This window comes from Dermacentor variabilis, chromosome 5 (genome assembly GCF_050947875.1).
Source record: "Dermacentor variabilis isolate Ectoservices chromosome 5, ASM5094787v1, whole genome shotgun sequence".
Lineage (NCBI taxonomy): Eukaryota > Metazoa > Arthropoda > Arachnida > Ixodida > Ixodidae > Dermacentor > Dermacentor variabilis.
The window spans coordinates 104,235,582-104,254,591 of record NC_134572.1 but is presented as its reverse complement, the minus strand read 5'-3'; the positions used below and the strand labels follow the sequence as shown (position 1 = coordinate 104,254,591).

Genomic DNA, 19,010 nt, shown 5'->3' with positions numbered 1-19,010 from the left:
CGGTCGCGCGCGTCAACATGCGAACCAGTCATTTGAATGAAGAAAAGGATGAATACAAAGCATAAATGCCCCCCCGTGGCGGCCAAGTAGCTGTGGCATTCATCGATCGACCGAGCACTATACCCACCGAGTTCGATTTAAGGCCGCTGCGGCCGCCTTTGGATGGGGGTTAAATGCAAATACGCTGGTGTACTGTGCTATGCGTGCAAGTTAGAAAGCCTCGAGGCTGTCAAAGTTATTCCGTAGCCGATGTCCCTCGCAATTCACTATGGAGTTTTTGGGCGCTAAAGCCATAACTACTTATTGAAAACAATCATTACGAAATACAGCCCTCGTTTTTTTTCTGTAGGGGAAATGCGCGACAAGAAAAAGTTATATAATTGATGTTGCATTTTTTTTTTCTTTCAAACTTTATTGAGTGGAATCTTTCTGACCGGCAGAACGCAACCGGGTATCGGTCAATAGAAATTGAACCTACAATTTCTTCGAGATCCGCAAGAGTTCAAAGCTGAAACTTTTTATTGATGCATTCCTGGAAAAGAAAGGAAGAAAAGAAAAGGATTTATGCTCTACAAGAACACAATAGGACGACATTAAGAGCACTGTAATAAGAGAGCTTAGTAGGATTAAATTGGTGAGATTAGAGAAGAGAAAGACGCGATATTTGTTGGTTTTTGTTTTATTAGTGCATCAAAACGTTTCTCTTTTTTTGTCTTTGTTTCGGACCCCTCGCGACAGTGTATACAAATAGAATGTAGGCATACATTTCGCGGTTTCTTTCGGAAGGTTGATTCATTAAGAACCATGCCGGTTTGTGAGCCGTATGTGTTTCTCTCTTGTGTTAATGGTTAGGAAAGCGGAAACAACTACGGTCGGTTGGTATCCTGCCTGAACTTACATTTATCACAAATATGTATACTTCCTTCAAGAAAACAATGCTACAGCTGAGTAGGTAACGCACAGTATTCGCTGTATTCGGCACACTGTTTGTAAAATATTGATGAGTTTGTGTCGCAGTAAAGCAATTCTATAATTGTCTTTTAACACAAGGGACCACTCTTTTATGACGACATTAGTAGCAATTTAGGACGTTACCTAATATTCGCTACGCCTTGCTTGTATTGCTATTGCATGGATTGCTGCCTTGCAACCTAATGCATAGCTCGTGTAAAAATGAGGTGGTACCACATTTTACTTGTGTACTGGTCATTTATATGCGGAAATTTGCCTTGTCATTGCACAGTTATGGCAAATTTATTGATACAGTTCGCTCTCCGTGCTTCTGCGTTCTTTTGTCGGCTTGCATACGTTTAACATGCTACAAGCATTTAGAAGAGGCGCCTATTTTTGTGATCTATCCATAGCACGGAATGCCCACTCCAAAAGCCAAAGCTTATTTTTCATTTCATCTTGTCCTTCATGCAGTTCCTTCGCCTCATAACCGCATCCAGCTTGTTCCAGCATTCATTTCCCTGTTATTAATACGTGTTACGTAGGGCTATTTGCACACCGTAGCGGCTCAGTGACTTAAGGGCATTCTGTCACTGTGTACGAGGGGACCTATGTGATTCCCATGGCTGCTGCAGTGTGCGTTCCGATTGCAACTGTATGCCGAAATACTCGCGTACACAAAGTGAGGCTCTGTGTACGCGAGCACACACTTTATGTTAAGGGAGCTTTGGTGGTGCAAATTATCAGAAGCACCGTACTATGGTGTTTCTTAAAGCGCAAGTGTTTCTCTGGGACGTAAACTCTGTTAATTAATCTTCAGGCCTACTTCAAGCTATCTCTGCTATAAGGAATGTGCACTCAGCCAGCACGATGGGCGAAGTAACGTTCAACTAGTGGCTGACACTCACTTCGGTGTCCCGAAGCATCGCAGTTTCTTCTTCGGTCATTCCACTCGTTTCCTGCGGAGAAGTTGTAGTTATCCACTACGCACATTGTACGCCAACGAGCACCTACGCGTATTTCGGTGTCATCCCATTGTGGGGCCACAGAAGGTTCATATATATATATATATATATATATATATATATATATATTGTTTTAGGGAACTAGAAAGCAGAGAGTGACGACATTATCCCCGTACACATTCATATCAGGCCACTTCGCATAAGGGCTGTCGTAGGAAAATATTACAGGATGGTGGGCGGACCATGGCTGTCAGGGGCGCTGGCTAACACTCCTAAGGCTACATGTACTAACAATAACTACCGAAGTCAGTGGACAAATCAATAGCCATCGGCATAGCACAATCGGTAGTGCAACGCACGCGTAATGCGGAAGTTGATGGTTCGGCTTCCACTGGCGACAAGTTATCTTTTCGTTCACTTTCATTTATTTTTTTTACTTTTTTCCTACGTTTATCGTTCAACCGCAGCTAATTTCCCCGTTGCTTTCCTTGGCTTCATTGTCTGTTTACTCTGTCTGGTTATAATTAATAAAATTGAGCCCCTCGGTTCCCCTTCTTCTCAAGCTTGCGCTGAGTTGTTCCCACAAAGAAGTTTCAGCTACAGCTACGAGCATATTGTAAGTCAAATATTTATGAAAGCGTCGATCGTAACTTCCAACATTGCGAGAAGTTGGGCTTGTTGCTTGCGCAGAAATAGGCGCACAGTGTCTTAATATAAAGAGCACGGAGAACCGTGTAACTACGCGGTGCTCTGTATGTTTGCTGTCCTACCGTTCTCGTGGCCGCAGTTTTTGGCCTAATTATTTGCGAATTCCAGTGTAACTCCGTAGTATTTTCGGCCGTATTAGTGCTCTGTATATTTATTCAGGTTCGTTGTACGGAATATAGCCAGACAGTAGTGAAATTCTTGTTTACCCTCGAAACAGCGAATAAACAATTATGCCAAAATCCGCCACTTTGGAGGTGACTTGTTGAAAATAAAGATTTCCCATCCACTCACAAGAAAGTTGAAGTTGGAAAAGGAATCTCAGAAACACTGTTTCTTAGTCAAAAATGAAATCTGTACTCGAAGGAATACGTATTTCGTGACTTGGTGACACTTACGAGAGAACGGAACTTTTTTTTTTCTTTCATAACAAACGGAAAGAAAGCATTACCTTGCACGACGGAATAACATTTCCTTATAGGCCATGCAGTTTTGACACAGCAAGTTGGTTGACTCGGCAGAGCATAATTAAAGTGCGTTGCGCTTAAAGACGTCCACAACTAAACAGAACTAAGTACATGTATGTGCCTAGTCTTCCTATATTATGGCCTACGTTTGTTTATTAATCGATTGTGCAAATTTTTGCATTGATGTGATTGCCGCTGTGGAGGATTCGCCGCTACGGGTGCTGTTTCAACTCGGGGCAACGTTCTTAGACAGCGACCATGCGGGATTTTTCTTAGAGCAAGCGGATACTCTATAATGTGGTCTTGTTTATGCGAACTTTGTCAGAAGTATGTACCGTGCATGCTCGGTTATTACTATGAACTCATCTTCGATGCCATCAGCAGCATTGCCGCTTGCCTCTATTTTGTCTTTTCTTTCAGCCATGCTCAAGTATAGACAGCTATTCCTACCGCGTGCGTGGGGTATACCAAGTTAATCATCGACGTGCAGCTGAATGGCATCACTGATTTACGCTGCCGACGCTACGCCTCTTTGACGGGTGAAGAAAACCTGGCATAAAATTTAATGGCGGATTGAACGTTAGTTATTACTGTGGAATGACTACAACAACAGATAAGTAATGTCATCCACTGGTGACAATGGCCCCTACGCCAATTTAACAAAGCAATGTCAAAAGGACATCAGATAAGTGTTGATTGATTTGAGGCAACTTGTCATTTTCATGTAACTTTCTCGCACTACTCATTGTGCGACATCATAGAGCGCAGATCCAAGAATGCTCGCGGAGCGGCAGTGATCCTTTCCACGCCACAAGCTGATCAATTTTAACTTTTACGGTATCTTTAAATGTCGCCTGCGCCAGATAGCATAGTTCTTGTCGTTGAGCTAGATTATTAGAATGGACGGACATTACAATTACGAGAAAGCCAATTAACAACATTGACTAATTAACTTCGTAACTAAATAAATTACGTATTGCAATTCACAATTTCTAACCAGAGAGCTTGCAACACGCATCCACTTGAATTGAACTTCCAGGATGACACCACTTTCGAGATACCATTTCCCAAAGTAAAACAGGGGGAAGGCGGGAGATGGAAATTCAAGACGATGAGCAACACGAGAACCAGGTGAAAGCGGGAGACAACATTTCCACAAGTGGACTTGTCTTTTGCAGGACTTGCCTTGAAAAAGACAAGTGCACTTGTCGAAACGTTGGCTCCCACTTTCACCTTGTTCACGTTTTGCTCATCGTATTTCCCAAAGTGCGAGACAAAATACATGGGCGTTGCAGTTACTTTTGTGCTTCACTTCACAAAATAACGTTTTGTTAAGAAAGTAAATGGACCAACAGTGCATTTTTACGGCTAGTTTTATGGCGCATATGCCCAAAGTTGTGTTTTTCTAGAAATTATTTCCGAGTGGATACGGCTGACAATCTTACCGGCTACAATTCGTAAATTGCTATATGCACCATAAAGTATGAATTAGGAAGTTAATTAGTGCCTTTTCTGCTTATTATTCGAATATGCGTTTAGATTTTTCACGCATGTAATGTTCGCCTCCCGGAAAAATCCACCTCAAGGTAGAATTATGTTATCTGCAACACGCGAATTTTAAAAATTCGATTAAACTTAAAAGTGGTCAACCAGTATATGCAAAAAACTAACAAGACCATTTACAGTTGATTGCATGCGTTTTCCGAGTACGCATTTTTCAACCTTCCCGAAATTCATATATCACTGACATTTCAAATAGAATAGATCAACATAGTAAAACCCGAAAATTGAAGTGAGGCTGCATGGTCTTAATATAGCATATATAAGAACGGTTTAGAAGTTGCAAACAGGGATAAGGTACCTGAGGTATAAATAAATAAAAAAAATTTACCTTGAATTTCAGCGCTTTCTCCTTGAAGCACTCTTTCATCTGAGAAGTAATAAAATAATAGGTTCAATTACTCTGTCAAGCATTACACTATGGACGATTGTACGGCTCCAATCATTCTTGACGACACGATTTAAAGGGGTGCTTATTGACTGACTTCGTGCACAGCCATCGTCAAACTTAACCAGAACAATGCCGGCACACCTCTGGTGGCTTAATTTAGACAAAAAATCGCTCGGAAGTGAAAAAAAATGAATGCTTGTGTGGGAAGACGCATTAAGCTAGGATATTAAATGTACCCAAACAACAAATCTAAAGCATCGTCCGCTGAAGAAGCAAGTATGGTAGAAGCTGTATATATTGTACTTTTTTATGAAGAGAACTAAAAGGAGAGGGAAATACACAGAATTTAGCCAGTCTAAAGCAGGCATGCTCGATAACGGGACAAAGGGAACGGGGAAATAAAGAATATTAAAAATTCCCTAAATGTAACGAAAAAAAACGAGAAAATATGAGTAGAAAAAGCACGCTCACAGTACCATATCGCACAAAAGAAGTCTACTCAAGAAAAGACGGCCAAAAACATGTGTGTAATTGTTCAGAGACTTCCTACCTGCTTAACTCAACAGGAAAAAACCTGTGATTCCTTCTGGACACTGCCGCCCTGTCATCTTGAGGGGTGTTCAATCGACCATGGTGTGATTTGACAATTACATATAGATGTGGACAAGAAAATTATCATGCTTCGCAAACATTTTGCATGCTACCAAATAAGGGAGCAGCTTGTAAATAAAAAAGCGACATTATTGTTAAATTGCATTCCAGCTAAAGCCATCACACAGAGGTGCTACACGAGGAAGTGCAAAGCGTAGTTTGCAAACCGGTGCGAGTTATCAAAACTATTCTCAAAAAGGTACCAATGTTAAACTACATGTGGGAGAGCACTAGAGAAAGAAATGACAATAGAGCGCTAGGTCGGGTAATACTGCCAGTAATATATTTGAAACGTTTGTTAGTGAGAGCAGTGCCTAAAGATTTACGGTTTCTAACGCCTTACTGCTTCAAGGTTGAATGTTTATGTGATTAACCGGGTTCGGAAATTATTAATTCTTTCAGGACGGCTAATTAGGTATGGCTAGTGGTCTCTAGATAAACATGGGGGCACCCGCCGTGATAGTCTAGAGGCTATGGCGTCGCACTGTTGAGCTCGACGTCGTTGATTCGATCCCCGCCGCTGCGGCCGCATTTTCATAGGGCGAAGTGCAGTAGTACTCTGCGTGCATCAATGTAGGCGCACTATAAAGAAACCCAGGTGGTTAAAATTAATCTGGAGTTCTCCACTATGGCGTGCCTCATAATCATATCATGGTTCCGGCACATAAAACCTCGGCATTTATTTTTCATAATCAAGTGGGAAAAACTGAAAAGCACATACAATGTCCTCTAATCGCAATTGTTTCGCCAGAATAAGAGAATGGATTAGTTGACCTATTCCTGCGGAATAAAGGCCTCAATGCGGTTTTGTAAATAACGTTCATGGTAGACTATTTTGCACGCATGTACGCATTTATCCCTCTGTGTGTTCTTTCTTTTTCTTTTTGTTGTTTTGCTCTCAGTTCCTTTATTTTATCCTTTCAAATATCAACAGAAGTGGCATGCGAAGCCTGTCGTTAGGCTAACCTGTCCAGATACCATCAAACTTTCTTTCTTGGCTAGTCTAATACTGGTACTCACAGCAGATTTCTTTTGCACGGCTTCCGTCATACCCTTGGCCCTGCCACGACATTCTGCGAAGGTCGGGACCATGCTTTCAATGAGCTGAACATGGAAGAGGACACAAACAAGTAATATATGTTAGGTCTCTCACCGTGCAATACATTCTTATGTCCAGCATGAACATGCTAACTGCAAAATGATCATTAACCGTCACGTACACTTTGCGGAGTCGTTTTGCGCATTTCACGGCGGAGGAGAGAAAATAAAATTCAATAATCATTAGAGAGAGCGCAGCAATAAGGGAAAGGCAATAAGTGCGTTTATCGCAGTGTGTAGAACGACTACGTGTGCCGCCTTGAGCCCTGTTGTTGCCGCATACTGCATCAAGTATTACACAAGTGAAATTCGTGGTAACCGTCTAACCGCACTCGACGACCCTTTAGTACAGTTGTGGCCTGGATAAAGACTGCTTACTTTATTTGTGTACGCTACGAGATACCAAAAAATTCTGCAGAGTAACCTACGAAACAGTCCGTACCGGTGGATGACGCCCAATCTACTATTCAGACACTCGGCTAAGAGAAAACGGAGCAGGGGTCTTAAGCTACTTTTCACACACACATACACACACGCACACGCACACGCACGCACACACACACACACACACAAACACACACACACACAAACACACGCGCGCGCGCGCGCGCGCGCGCACGCACACGCACACACTCTTGTTCGTTATTATGCCGCAGCATGTGTCTCGCTCCGTTCTTATAACCAATACTGCCGCTAAGCAAAATGCAAATCATGGTCATTGTCAGCTGAACAATCAGAAAAACTTGGCGTTGGAGCGACAAGCGCGCAGCCATTAGCGAGAATGGGCTTCACGAACCTCTGCGCTGTGAAAAGGCTGCGACGGAAAGAGAGAGAGAGAAAAAAGCAAGGCGAGGGGATGAACCAGAAGACCTACTCTCAGACGATCACTTTGAGCAATACTACCGCTTCGGCCATCTGGCGCTGGTTGAGCAGAATTGGATGAGCGGATTGGCTGGTTGAGTACTACGTCACGTAAAGGCGACAGTATCGCCGCAAGTGATGGCTCGAGAATACGTCCCCAGGTTGCAGCTGCCTTGTTACACTATACTAGGGGATGGGCAGTAAGAATAGAAAGTAAAGGCAAGGAAAATTAATAGCATCTGATGCCCGAGCATTCATGTCAGCGTTCACCACGCATTTAGACACGGACGCTGAGTCCAGTCATATTAAAAAGTGCCGCAGGACTCTAGTGTCTTTATGTGCATATGTCGACACATCGCACAATTTATGATGGAAAGCGTCTCCTGCATTACCTGTTGTGGTTAAGACGAGACCATAGCACATATCACTATTAATGAGGTGACCAATTCTTACGGAATTTTAAAAATTGCCAGGGGCGGATGCCATAATTAATGTCGCTGAGCTGGATTATTCGAAGAGGTGGGCATTACTAGCACGAGAAACCGATACACATGTTCAGCTAATAAAAAAATTGATTAAATGCCTGAATTATTTTACGGCAAATACTGCAGTGTACGACTTGTACACGGTCATGTTGCAAGACGTATCCACTTGAAGTGTATTTCATGGCTGACACCAGTCTTGAGATATAATTTCCCAAAGTATGGGACAAAATACAACCACGTTCAAGTTACTTTTCTGCTTCAATGTATAAAAGAGCGTTTTCTTAAAAGACGAAGGGGAACAAGTGTGCATTTGTACGCCGAGTTTGATGGCGCATATCTCCAAACTGTTGTCATTCTAGAAATTCATTCTAAGTGGATATGTTTCTCAAACCCACAGGCTATATTTCGTAAACTGTATTGTGGGCCGTAAACTAGTTGATTAAGAAGATAATTAGTACATTTTTGTTAATTACTTCTATATCTGTTTCGATTTCTAGAGAAAGTAATGTCCGCCTCTCTGAATAATCCAGCTTAAGGACTAGAACTATTTCATCTACAACAGGCTATTGTTGAAAATTCTTTAATACTTAAAAATTATTACTGTACATACTGCCTTTTTTTTGGCGATAAAATCAGGAGATTGCGTACCGCTTCAAGCCAACTAGGCGATAGAACTTTCACGAAAAATGGTCATGTTGGGATCGGGCACTGCACTACGACAGGAATGGTTAATATTTAGTATTATTTGGTTTGATAACATATATGCACTTAAAAGAGAGGAAAGGGGAAACAAGGAGCAGGCTCGCAAGAACCACCGGAAGGATCACAATGCCTGCCTACTGATCACAAAGCAGAAGACAGAAACATAGGAATTGGAGACAGAAACAAAGGAAAAAAGAACGAGAGAACAAGAAGACAAATGTCAAAGAGTAAATCAGAACAATACCAAAAAAAGAACAGAGTACGGTTGGTCGCGGCGGGTCACGCTACTAAGGGAATGTTAAATATAGGAGCACTAATGGCCGATGTTTTATCACTCACAAACAAAGAAAGATATTCTATGAGCAGGAAGCCAATTTAGTTTTCTTCTGAATAAGTAAGTAAGACGCGATGCGCTGGATCGTGTCGAGACACACAGCCACTGGTCGACAGACATTCGTCGAGTGTCGTACACCGCAGGCGAAGCACAGGATATTCCTTCAATGACGACATGCGCCACGCGTTAGAAGCGGGACACTATAATATCTTGTGCTGAAGCATTTCGCAGCAACCGCTGGAGGCACACGACGGTCTGTATACACATGCCCTGGTCGGCGTAAACATTCAAGCGTGCTTGACAAACGCCACATGTGCCTTTGTGAGCGGGGCGCAGCCCTCTGCCGCAAGGAGAGCGTATAAACACTGACTGTGGCACAGCGGGGCTTATTTCGAAGTCAGAGAAGCACCGAGCAAAATTAGTTTTGAAGATAGACTAAGGAGCATGAATAAAAAGAAATCCCGGCTTAGGTTTGGCAAAAATCTGCACCTCAAAAGCGTGGACATTTGATGAAGAATGAGGTCAAGAAAGCTTGCGACGAAGTACAGGGTAATTTGAAGTGCAAATAGAGATTAAAGAATCATGAAAAATAAAGTTAGAAAGACAGAGGCCTTAAATTTAATGCAAACGATGAAAACAAAAGGGGGCACGGAGATTTGCAACAACGGCGAGAATCAAACCAAGACGGAAAATTTATGTGGTAACTGAAGTGGCGGTGCCTTGCTATTTGAGACTTGAGTTGACTGCCTGTGGACAAACACATACCGGAGCAAATGTGCGCAACAGGATGAGGCATGTGTACGCTGCAAAAAGAAATCCCGGAAACGACCCGGCACATCGTAATGCAATTACTAAGATATTCACCCATCGAGACCCGTAGGGAGTGTTCACTTTCCAGAAGCGTTGGGAGTCGAAAAACAGATGGAAGGCTTAGCTGGTCAACCGTCGAGATGAGTAAGAGACGTTTAGAGTATTGGTGGCAAAAAAAGAATTCAAGGAAGAGCTTGATAGAATCGGAGTCATCGCATATGTAGGTAATTGTATAACATTGTGTATGAAGTTTCTAAAAGTTAAAATGGACATCAGGTAGTCAAAAGGCTAAGTGACGATAGAGGTAATAAACCCTTATTAAATCAACCAGCCTAAGTGATTATTTTTTCTCCGCCCTGTTTTAAAGTGGATACCAATGAATATCACATTCCTCACGGGGCAAGAAAGGAGTCTCTAGTTATACCAAAGTTCAAGTTGCGTAACTGTGCTTGAGCGATGCGCCGCGGCGACTGCCGGAACTCTTTGCACGAGGTTGGAACTTGCTGCGTCGCATAACCAGTACTCACCTGCTTCAGTATCTTTTCTCTCATTCCCTCGGTCATGTTAACGCACTCACGAGCATCTTCTATCTTCTCGAGGAGCATTTCCGCCTTGGCTTTGTCGGGAACAAATTCTTTCACCATTTCCTTAAGCTTGTCGACTATGGCCTCCACTGCGCAGTAACGGATAATTGCACAGTAAAATGAATACTGCTCAGGAAGCAAACATTAGAACAGATCATAAGAAAGGTAGTAGCCATATCTTCCCATTTATGGTTATGTGCTACATCGTCTTTAGACCTTTTTATGGCCTAAGCAGAGAAACAAGGCAGAAAGAACCTGCCGCTGCTTTCCTCCTTTCACCGGACTGTGCGAAGCGAGTACGGCTGGTCCCTCGCTAGCGGCAATGCTTGGCGATGCGCCCGAAAAATCAAACATTTTCACTCAATTCTATTGCATACTACGAAAGTCACCTTCTACGAATGTTCTTGCAGATCACGTCTCATCGACAATGATACGCTTCACTGCAATTTGCCCAGACGCCAAGCGGAAGCCAATGAATACCGCGATGCCTTCGCTTAGCTTCGACTAGTTATAAGATTAAACGGGAAGGCTCGAGCAGTGTGACCTAATCGTGTATTACCATTTTAGCCTACTATAATGAACACATCCATTGTAACATGGTCTCTTAAAGCCATTTCCGAAGTGTCCGTCGGGCGCTCTACACCTGGTCGCCCGGCACCTCATACACACTTTTCAATTTCGCACAGATTGTCTGCGTACGGCTAGGCTATGCATTGAAGCCACAGTTATGAAATGCTCCTGCAGGCCTGAGCAAGAAAATAGCCTTTAAGCTTCCATCTTTTTTATTAAGAAAGAACAATCTACCAGCACTAGGTCTTATCTTTGTAAACGTTTACGTATGAATTGCTTAGTGAGAAACACTTTTTTGTCGCAAGAACATACAAACGGGCCACCTTTCTTTTTGTATGCTGAAAAAGATAGTTTGTTCAGAATATGCGTCGAGCGTGCAATGCTTAGGAGGACTTGCACTACATATTTTACAACTGCAGCCACCTTGCATATCCCAGAATTATTTCGACAGCAGTGTTTCCTGCACGAACAGCAGAACGTGCAATTTTATTTCATTTTTAGTGTGTTTTATTTCGGGGATATATGAAAATATCGTTTGATGTGAATCCATAATCAGAATGCGTAAGAGCCATGAAAATCCTTTTAGCTTATTAAGATTTCATGCTCTGAATACTATGAAGCAGTCAGGAAATGCATTGGCACTAAACATATAATCACTTATGCATGCCTGCAAAAAGTGGTTAAACAGAAAGCAAAAGATCCCGTTGTAGCCTCACGATGAGCTGGAGCATTTATTTCTTGGACGCAGAACAGAACGCGCATGAAACAAAGTATATCGAAATGCATGCGCACTCACGGAAATAAAGCGTTTGCCTATGCCGCGCCACACACAACGTAGCTTTCCACAAATCCGCGTGTTTTGCTTACTGTTATGCAACCGTGGCACACTTCTTAGCGAAAACCAGTATTACAGAGCGGATGCTCTACTACGCGAAATTATTGGCGAAATGGGTCTCGCCTGAGGTAGCGATATATATCTGAATATTGTTGACAGAGCATCCGTCGCGCACGTTTGCACATCAACACACACAATAGTGCAAAAAAAAAACATGCAAAAGAGTTCTCGCATAGTGATGCGCCGCTTCAGCTGGTCGCACAGGACAGCATGCCGCCTAGACCCGGCAAGACTCACTATACGACGCCCCTTTGTCAAGTTGACGGCGCCGACAACGCTCTTTGTGAAAAGCTTTAGCAGCTTTGCTTTTAGTTTCCTTGGCTGCATCCAACGTCCGCTTCACATGGCTGTTATTTGCTTATAAGTCAATCTCCGTGAATTACCATATTATTCTCCGTCATCGCAGATCGAAACACTGCAGCAGTTTTGGTTCGTCAGGGTATATATAGCATGCGCATAATGTATTAACGAGATTTCTGCTCCTGAGGTCACGTACTAAGTGACGCCAGCGGCTTCATGAATTCATCAAAACGGCCGCAAGGAGTGCTGGCTGACAGCAGTCCCACGGCTTAATTGCCAATACTTTGTCATTGCACCCTAATAAATTGGAGGGAGAGGCGACCACGCTTCGTCGTTTTCTAACGCCTTCTTTTTTGCACCTCACCGATGGGCTCAATGCACATGTGCCGATCTCTGCGTGGAAGCTACACAGTGACCTTGCTCTTTTTTCACCGACTGAGTGTAATACTATTTTGGGACTGGGTTTTCTGGCTTGCAACGAAACAAGTCGCTTGGCAGTGCCCAAAGTTAGAAGCTGTTCTAATTGGCATTACCGCTCTAACTTGCTGCAAGACAACGGTGGACAGGTTCAGGAGACATTACATTATTTTTCCCGTAAAATACGCATAGTAACAGGGATGTAATTTTACTGTTTTCCTTTCTTCCCTAACGTAGACCAGCCTAAATACAGACTGTCTGTCAAATATCACAGACTGTGTTTTGCACGCCACGCCTGTGAGTTCTAATTGCCTCATTAGGTAAGGTGCCAACTGTTCCTGTGATAATCGCTTTTGTTTAATGAGCGTGAAATACATATTTGTAAGCCCAGCTTATTAAACCAAAGGAACTAGGTCTACATACTACTTCGATGTGATTCCTTACGCTTCAATGACGTTGCTTTGCATCGTTGGTCTCCTGCGTTGTCTTTAAAAACAATTATGGACCTAGCATGAGCAGCTTATTTAACTGCTCCGACTTTGACTCTCTAATGAACCTAAAACCAACATTTGCTTCCTCTGGAAACGCCTAGTTCCTCACCATTGTCACATTTATAAACGTAATGGTCAGCTTCGTAATAGTTTTCCTATTTCTACTTTTCTCATAACTTTTTTGCCATCTGCGAGAACGTATTGTTCCCCGAATTGTGAGACATCGCACCTCTCTCGTGCACGGGAATTCGTTATATTTCCCTCCGTGAAGTTATTTTGACTCTCTGGGGCAAACATAGTATTTGCTGAAATCCATCGTTCGGCTACAATGCGTCTGATCGGGAGGGGCAATAATGAAAAGGAAGCGGGCACTCGGATGCAGGTACCCTGTTACTTTTACTCATTCCGTAGATGGCGCACACGCAACGGCGCTTCATTGTGCATGGTACAACTCCCATCCCACGAAGCCTGGCTATGGAACACTGTCAGGGATCAGTGAAGCGTTGACACGGGTTCTGCAGACATTTGAAACACACGTCGCGCTGAAGCATGAAATGGTGCACAAGGTGGACTGGTTCAAGAAAGAAATGTTTCCAGGCGTTGTTTACAGAATTCACTTCACGGGTTGTGACTATGTTTATACTGGCGAGAGCGGTAATTTTGAAAGATGGCTGAACGGCCATGTGAATGACGTCAGAAAGAAGAATGTTGCCTACAACGCACTTGTGCAACACATGGCAACTTCTAATAGGGAGGCTGCCTGTGCCAAGGCAAGCAAAATTGCGAAAGAAAGAAACTTGGGTTCTGGTCACTATCTGGAATCGCTTATTATCGATACTACAAAAAGAAAAAAAGAAAAACGCTAAACAGGAAGGACCGCAATATTCCACATGCGTAGGCTAGATGCCTCGGTGACGTATTCAAACGGTCATAACTACGCCTCGTCAAGTCCCTTTCTTTGTGAACAAGGCTTCCGTACGGAAGCCGGAACGTCTAGAAGTTTTTTGAACCACTTCTTTTTTCGTCGGCATTCCTGCTCTACTTTTCATCAGTATTTGTTCCGAACTAACGCTACAGTGCCGCTTGCCATTAACCATTGGTATTTATACCGATATGGTCTGTGTCATTTTCATTTAATCTTTGATATTTGTTTATATCTTTGCCGATGTGCACGGTATTTGGATTTATCTGTACGAACACTCTCAGTCGTACCGTTTTTAAGATTACATATTACAATCGCAGAAGAGTACGCATTTGGGCTGGTTCGTTCATGATTACGAGCAGTAAAACAGTGCTAAACAACAGGACGAGGAGAGGGACACAGACACCCGCGCTGACTAACAACCAAGTGTCTTTATTCTTTCAGTCAGCACATATATATTCCGCCGCTATCTCAAAACGCATAATCAACAAATTCAGCATGCGCAAGGGGAAAAATGCAATTAAATAATTAATTCGATAGAAAGGCAATCTCCTTCGCAAGAAGGGAAATAGAGGGAAAGCTTACACATGCTTCGCGGCTAACATTGAATGTGGAAAGTTTCGGAAATAAGACGTGCGCGGTCATCACGGTATTTTGACCGATAGGTCACATCTTTAAAAGACGGCGTGCAGCCGCGTTCATTGCAATTCAGTGATAACTGGCTATCTCTGGCTCGTTTTTGAACTTTGAGTGTTCGCGCATGCGGTCATTGATGCACCGCCCCTTTTGACCGATATGAAAACGCTTGCCTCAAGGACGAATCTTGTAAACCAATCAGTCACAACAGTCACCTACGAACCTCTGTCTGTGCTGCTTTTTACAACTTTTTTTTTGTTGTTCTCGGTCACCCGATTGACTTGATGGCACAGGCTACCTAACTTATTTCTGGCAGTGAACAGCAACCTACCGCCTGCTCTGCTGAGAACCTTTTTTGAGATTATGCGCAACCTGGTGCGCATATAGGATAACCGCAACTTTGCCGTGAGCGATTCTCAGCTTGAGTGACTGCCGATGGCTTTCTTTTAAAGGTTGTTGCTAGGCTTTCAGCGATGCTGGTTAAAAGCGGTACCGGGGAACCTGCAAGCTTGAGCCTGGCTACTTGCTTTTCGAAGCTTGCATCCGCTTGGTGGTCACAAGATCTGATGAGGGTCACCATCTAAGATCTTGGTATAGTGCGCTTGACTATCTCTGAGCGCGCGGAGGAAAAGGGGAGAAGGCGCTTATGAGACCGAGGAGCGTAAGCCCAACATACATGATTGCTTGAGAACGATAGCTCCAAGTCTAAGAAACACAGCTTGTTGTCTGACGGATGCATGGTGGTGAATTCAAAGGAATGTAAAACTATGTGGAGCAAGTCAAATATTATAGCAGCAGCAGGCTGCGCGTCAGTAGTGTTAGCATTGTAAAAAATTAAAAAGTCATCAACGTATCGCATCACTTTTACAGTGCTCATCTGGCTGAGCTTCGTTCGAAGATTGCGGTCATAGCTGGATAATAAAGTGTCGCTAAGAACAGGGGCTATACATGAACCAATGCAGACACCTTTCTTCTATATAAAAAGCTTATCCTCCATGGAAAAGAAAGTGGAAGGCATGTACAACCTTAAGAGCTCTAAAATCTTTTCGACATTGATACCGCATGTATTCTGAAACCTAAGAACACCATATTTGTCAATATTTGTCAATGCAATGACAGCTGTTTGCCATGGTAATCGCGACAAGCGACTGTGAATAGAAAATGTACAGTTAAGCGGCAATGGTACTTATGGTATTTCTGAATTTGTAAATAATTTCATCCACACCAATTGATGACAAAGGTTCTAGTTTTCTTCCATAAAGGACGAAATTCAATCAGGAGAAAGCACGAACGCAGCTATTGTTGAGTCAGTCCTACTATGTAGTGCGAACAAGGACGTGGATAACCCTTCTGTAATGACTGACAACGCCACCTCAAAATATTTTTGGTGACGACTTCTGCGTGACTATTATCCTGCGAGTGCGCTTCTTTTCTCTTTTATTAAAGACACCGAAGTCTGAAATGTGAAACATTGAGGTCATATGAAGCGTGTACAGAATCTAAATTTTTTGGGCAGCCAGCTTCGTGAAGATTATTCCTTTCTTGCCTATTTCTTCTACTGTTATTCCTCAAGCGTGCAGCAGCCACTGCAAGCCTACGCGCACAACGTTACGACCGGAGCCGCTACTTCTGTAAAATGAAGAGAACTATTATCGACTGACGCGGTCGTATATTCTTCATCCAATTACAAGGTAATTATTTTGTAGAAGCATGTCACGGACACGTTTGGTATAAAAAATACATTCTGGGGTTTTACGTTCCAAAACCACCATCTGATAATGAGGCACGCCGTAGTTTGTGATTTCGGCTTAATTTCGACCACCTAGAGTTATTTAACGTGGAGCCAATGCACGGTACAAGGGAGCTTTTGCATACAGCCTCCATCCAAATGCGGCCGCCCAACCGGAATTTGATCCCACGACCTCGTGGTTAGCGGCACAACGCCAAGGCCATTGAGCTACCACAGCGGTTCGCGTCGCTTATAGCTTATTTGTACTTCAAAGCAGTGTCTAACTTAAGCTAACAACGTGCCTGCAAGGTTCGTACTTGGTACTGCATTAGCAAGAGGTGGCATACTATTTTACGATTTTATTTTGTGACAGCGTTATGCGAACTCCGAGCAGTGCCTTTATGCAAGAAACGTACGTAGATGCTTTTGTGCCAAGGAGCTCTCGTATACTATGTCGAGGTTGAAGAAATCACCAACCTGTCAACGGCTCCTCAGTGTTACCATCGGCTGTCACTGATGTGATGCAGAGTATCATGACGACCACCACAACAGGGCCCATGATCACAATTTAACGAGAAAGACAACTGGTATGAATGTTCAAGTAGACATAAACTTTCACTGGCAAGTGAAACTAAACGACTGACTGCATTTAAGCATGTCCACTGCACAGGGCTGGTTGGTTTTGTGATCTGGCGCACTTTACGAATCGCTCTTTATAGAACGCTTCATAAATGGTGTGTCCCAGCTGCGTCCACACCTACAGCCACGCCTCTGCGATGGTGTTGCTAACAAAGCGCATTCTATAGCACTATAGAAGCGCAAGCAAGTGTTAGTTTAGTGCTTATTTTTGTTACTCTTTTTTTTTTCTGGGTACGCAAGGGAGGCCGCCGTGTTGTCTAGTTCATTATATTCTCTTACGCGACCCGTATGTTGTGTGGCGGAGCAAATAGTTTCATGGCCACCACCACATCAGCAGCTGTCTAGCCGAGGAACAGTAGCCAGAAGGCGGTCGTACAGCGGCTGAATAGAGTCTCATGGCAGGTTGCTGGCCAAGTGTTTCAATGAAGGCAAGCAATAAAAAGTTCGAGGCACCAGGCGCGACTCTCTTGAAGAGAAGTCCAGTCGAACAAGGCACTAATAATCGTATACATACATACATACATACATACATACATACATACATACATACATACATACATACATACATACATACATACATACATACATACATACATACATACATACATACATACATACATATTACATACATACATACATACATACATACATACATACATACATACATACATACATACATACATACATACATACATACATACATACATACATACATACATACATACATACATACATACATACATACATGCATACATACATGCATACGCACATGCATACGTACATACATACATACATACAGTGTCCCAGCTAACTATAGCCAGAGTTTAAAAATATGCGAATGCCACGTAGCTGGACAAAAGCAGGTTATTGTAGTTTGCTGTCACTTGGAGATACTCAGATAATTTCTTTCGTTCTATCTAATTGCATAATTAATCCTAATTAATTATTCATCTTCTCAAATATTATATTTAGATGAAAAGTGTCAATGAGAAAAGTGTAGAACGACATGAAAAGCTCCCAAAGCAGCTTTCTGTTGCTCAATACGTGCTACATAAAAGTGTTTTTTTTTTCGAGCGTAAAAGAAGCCCGCGAATACACGCAAAATGCCTCGAGCGGCCAGTCGCGCGGCAATTTTGCGTGCTTTTGCGTGCTTCTTTCACGCTCGGAAAAATAATTTTATGTAGCGCGCATTGACCAGCAGAAAGCTGTATCTGGAGTTTTTCATGTCGCTGTACAATTTGCCGCTGTGCCCAGATTTGATACCGACGATTACCGAAGTACTTATCTTTTTTTTGCTTTGCAATTACATGGACACTATAGGCGCATTCCTGCCGTCGCCGTCAGGTACCATATAACGCCCAAGGGCGATAAAATCGTCACCGCATGCCGTGTGCTGTATGTGCGAGTGAAAGCATGCGAGGGTGAGCCGGCGAGTGTGGCTCAATGTCGCTTACGCAAGCGAGGGAAGCGGGGACGAAGCGCGCCATCTTCCGTCGCGTGCAAGTATCCGGGGTTATAATAGGGATGGGCAGCGCTTTCTACTCCGGGCGCCCCGGGTGGCCGCACCCCCCCCCCCCCGGGCGGCTTAGCTCGTGTTCGAAGGTCAATTCGCTCGCTGCAGCTGCCGCGCCTCCTCATTCCTGCGTTTTCGACAGCGAGTTTACGCGGTGGTAGGGTGAGATGTGGTCATGCTTGCTTGTGCGTAGGTGACCCCATGCTCGTTCATTTATTTATTTGTTTATTTATTTGAACGTACCTTCAAGGCCTGATGGGGCATTGAGTAATGGGGAGGGGGGGGGGCTTAGTGGAAGTTATGTAAACAGTAAGTGTCCACACTCCATGAAAAC

At 43.3% G+C, this 19,010-nt stretch overlaps 1 protein-coding gene across 1 annotated transcript; it reads right to left on the bottom strand.

Moving 5' to 3' along the window:
• Positions 1 to 399: 399 nt before the first annotated feature.
• Positions 400 to 17,195, bottom strand: LOC142581941 (uncharacterized). Its single transcript, XM_075691377.1, has 6 exons — positions 17,002 to 17,195; positions 10,508 to 10,653; positions 6,711 to 6,794; positions 4,980 to 5,018; positions 1,860 to 1,910; positions 400 to 532 (listed from the first exon to the last, which is right to left on the bottom strand). The coding sequence occupies exons 1-6, from the start codon at positions 17,081 to 17,083 to the stop codon at positions 503 to 505; spliced, it is 432 nt and encodes a 143-aa protein (XP_075547492.1). The 5' UTR covers positions 17,084 to 17,195; the 3' UTR covers positions 400 to 502.
• Positions 17,196 to 19,010: the final 1,815 nt, after the last annotated feature.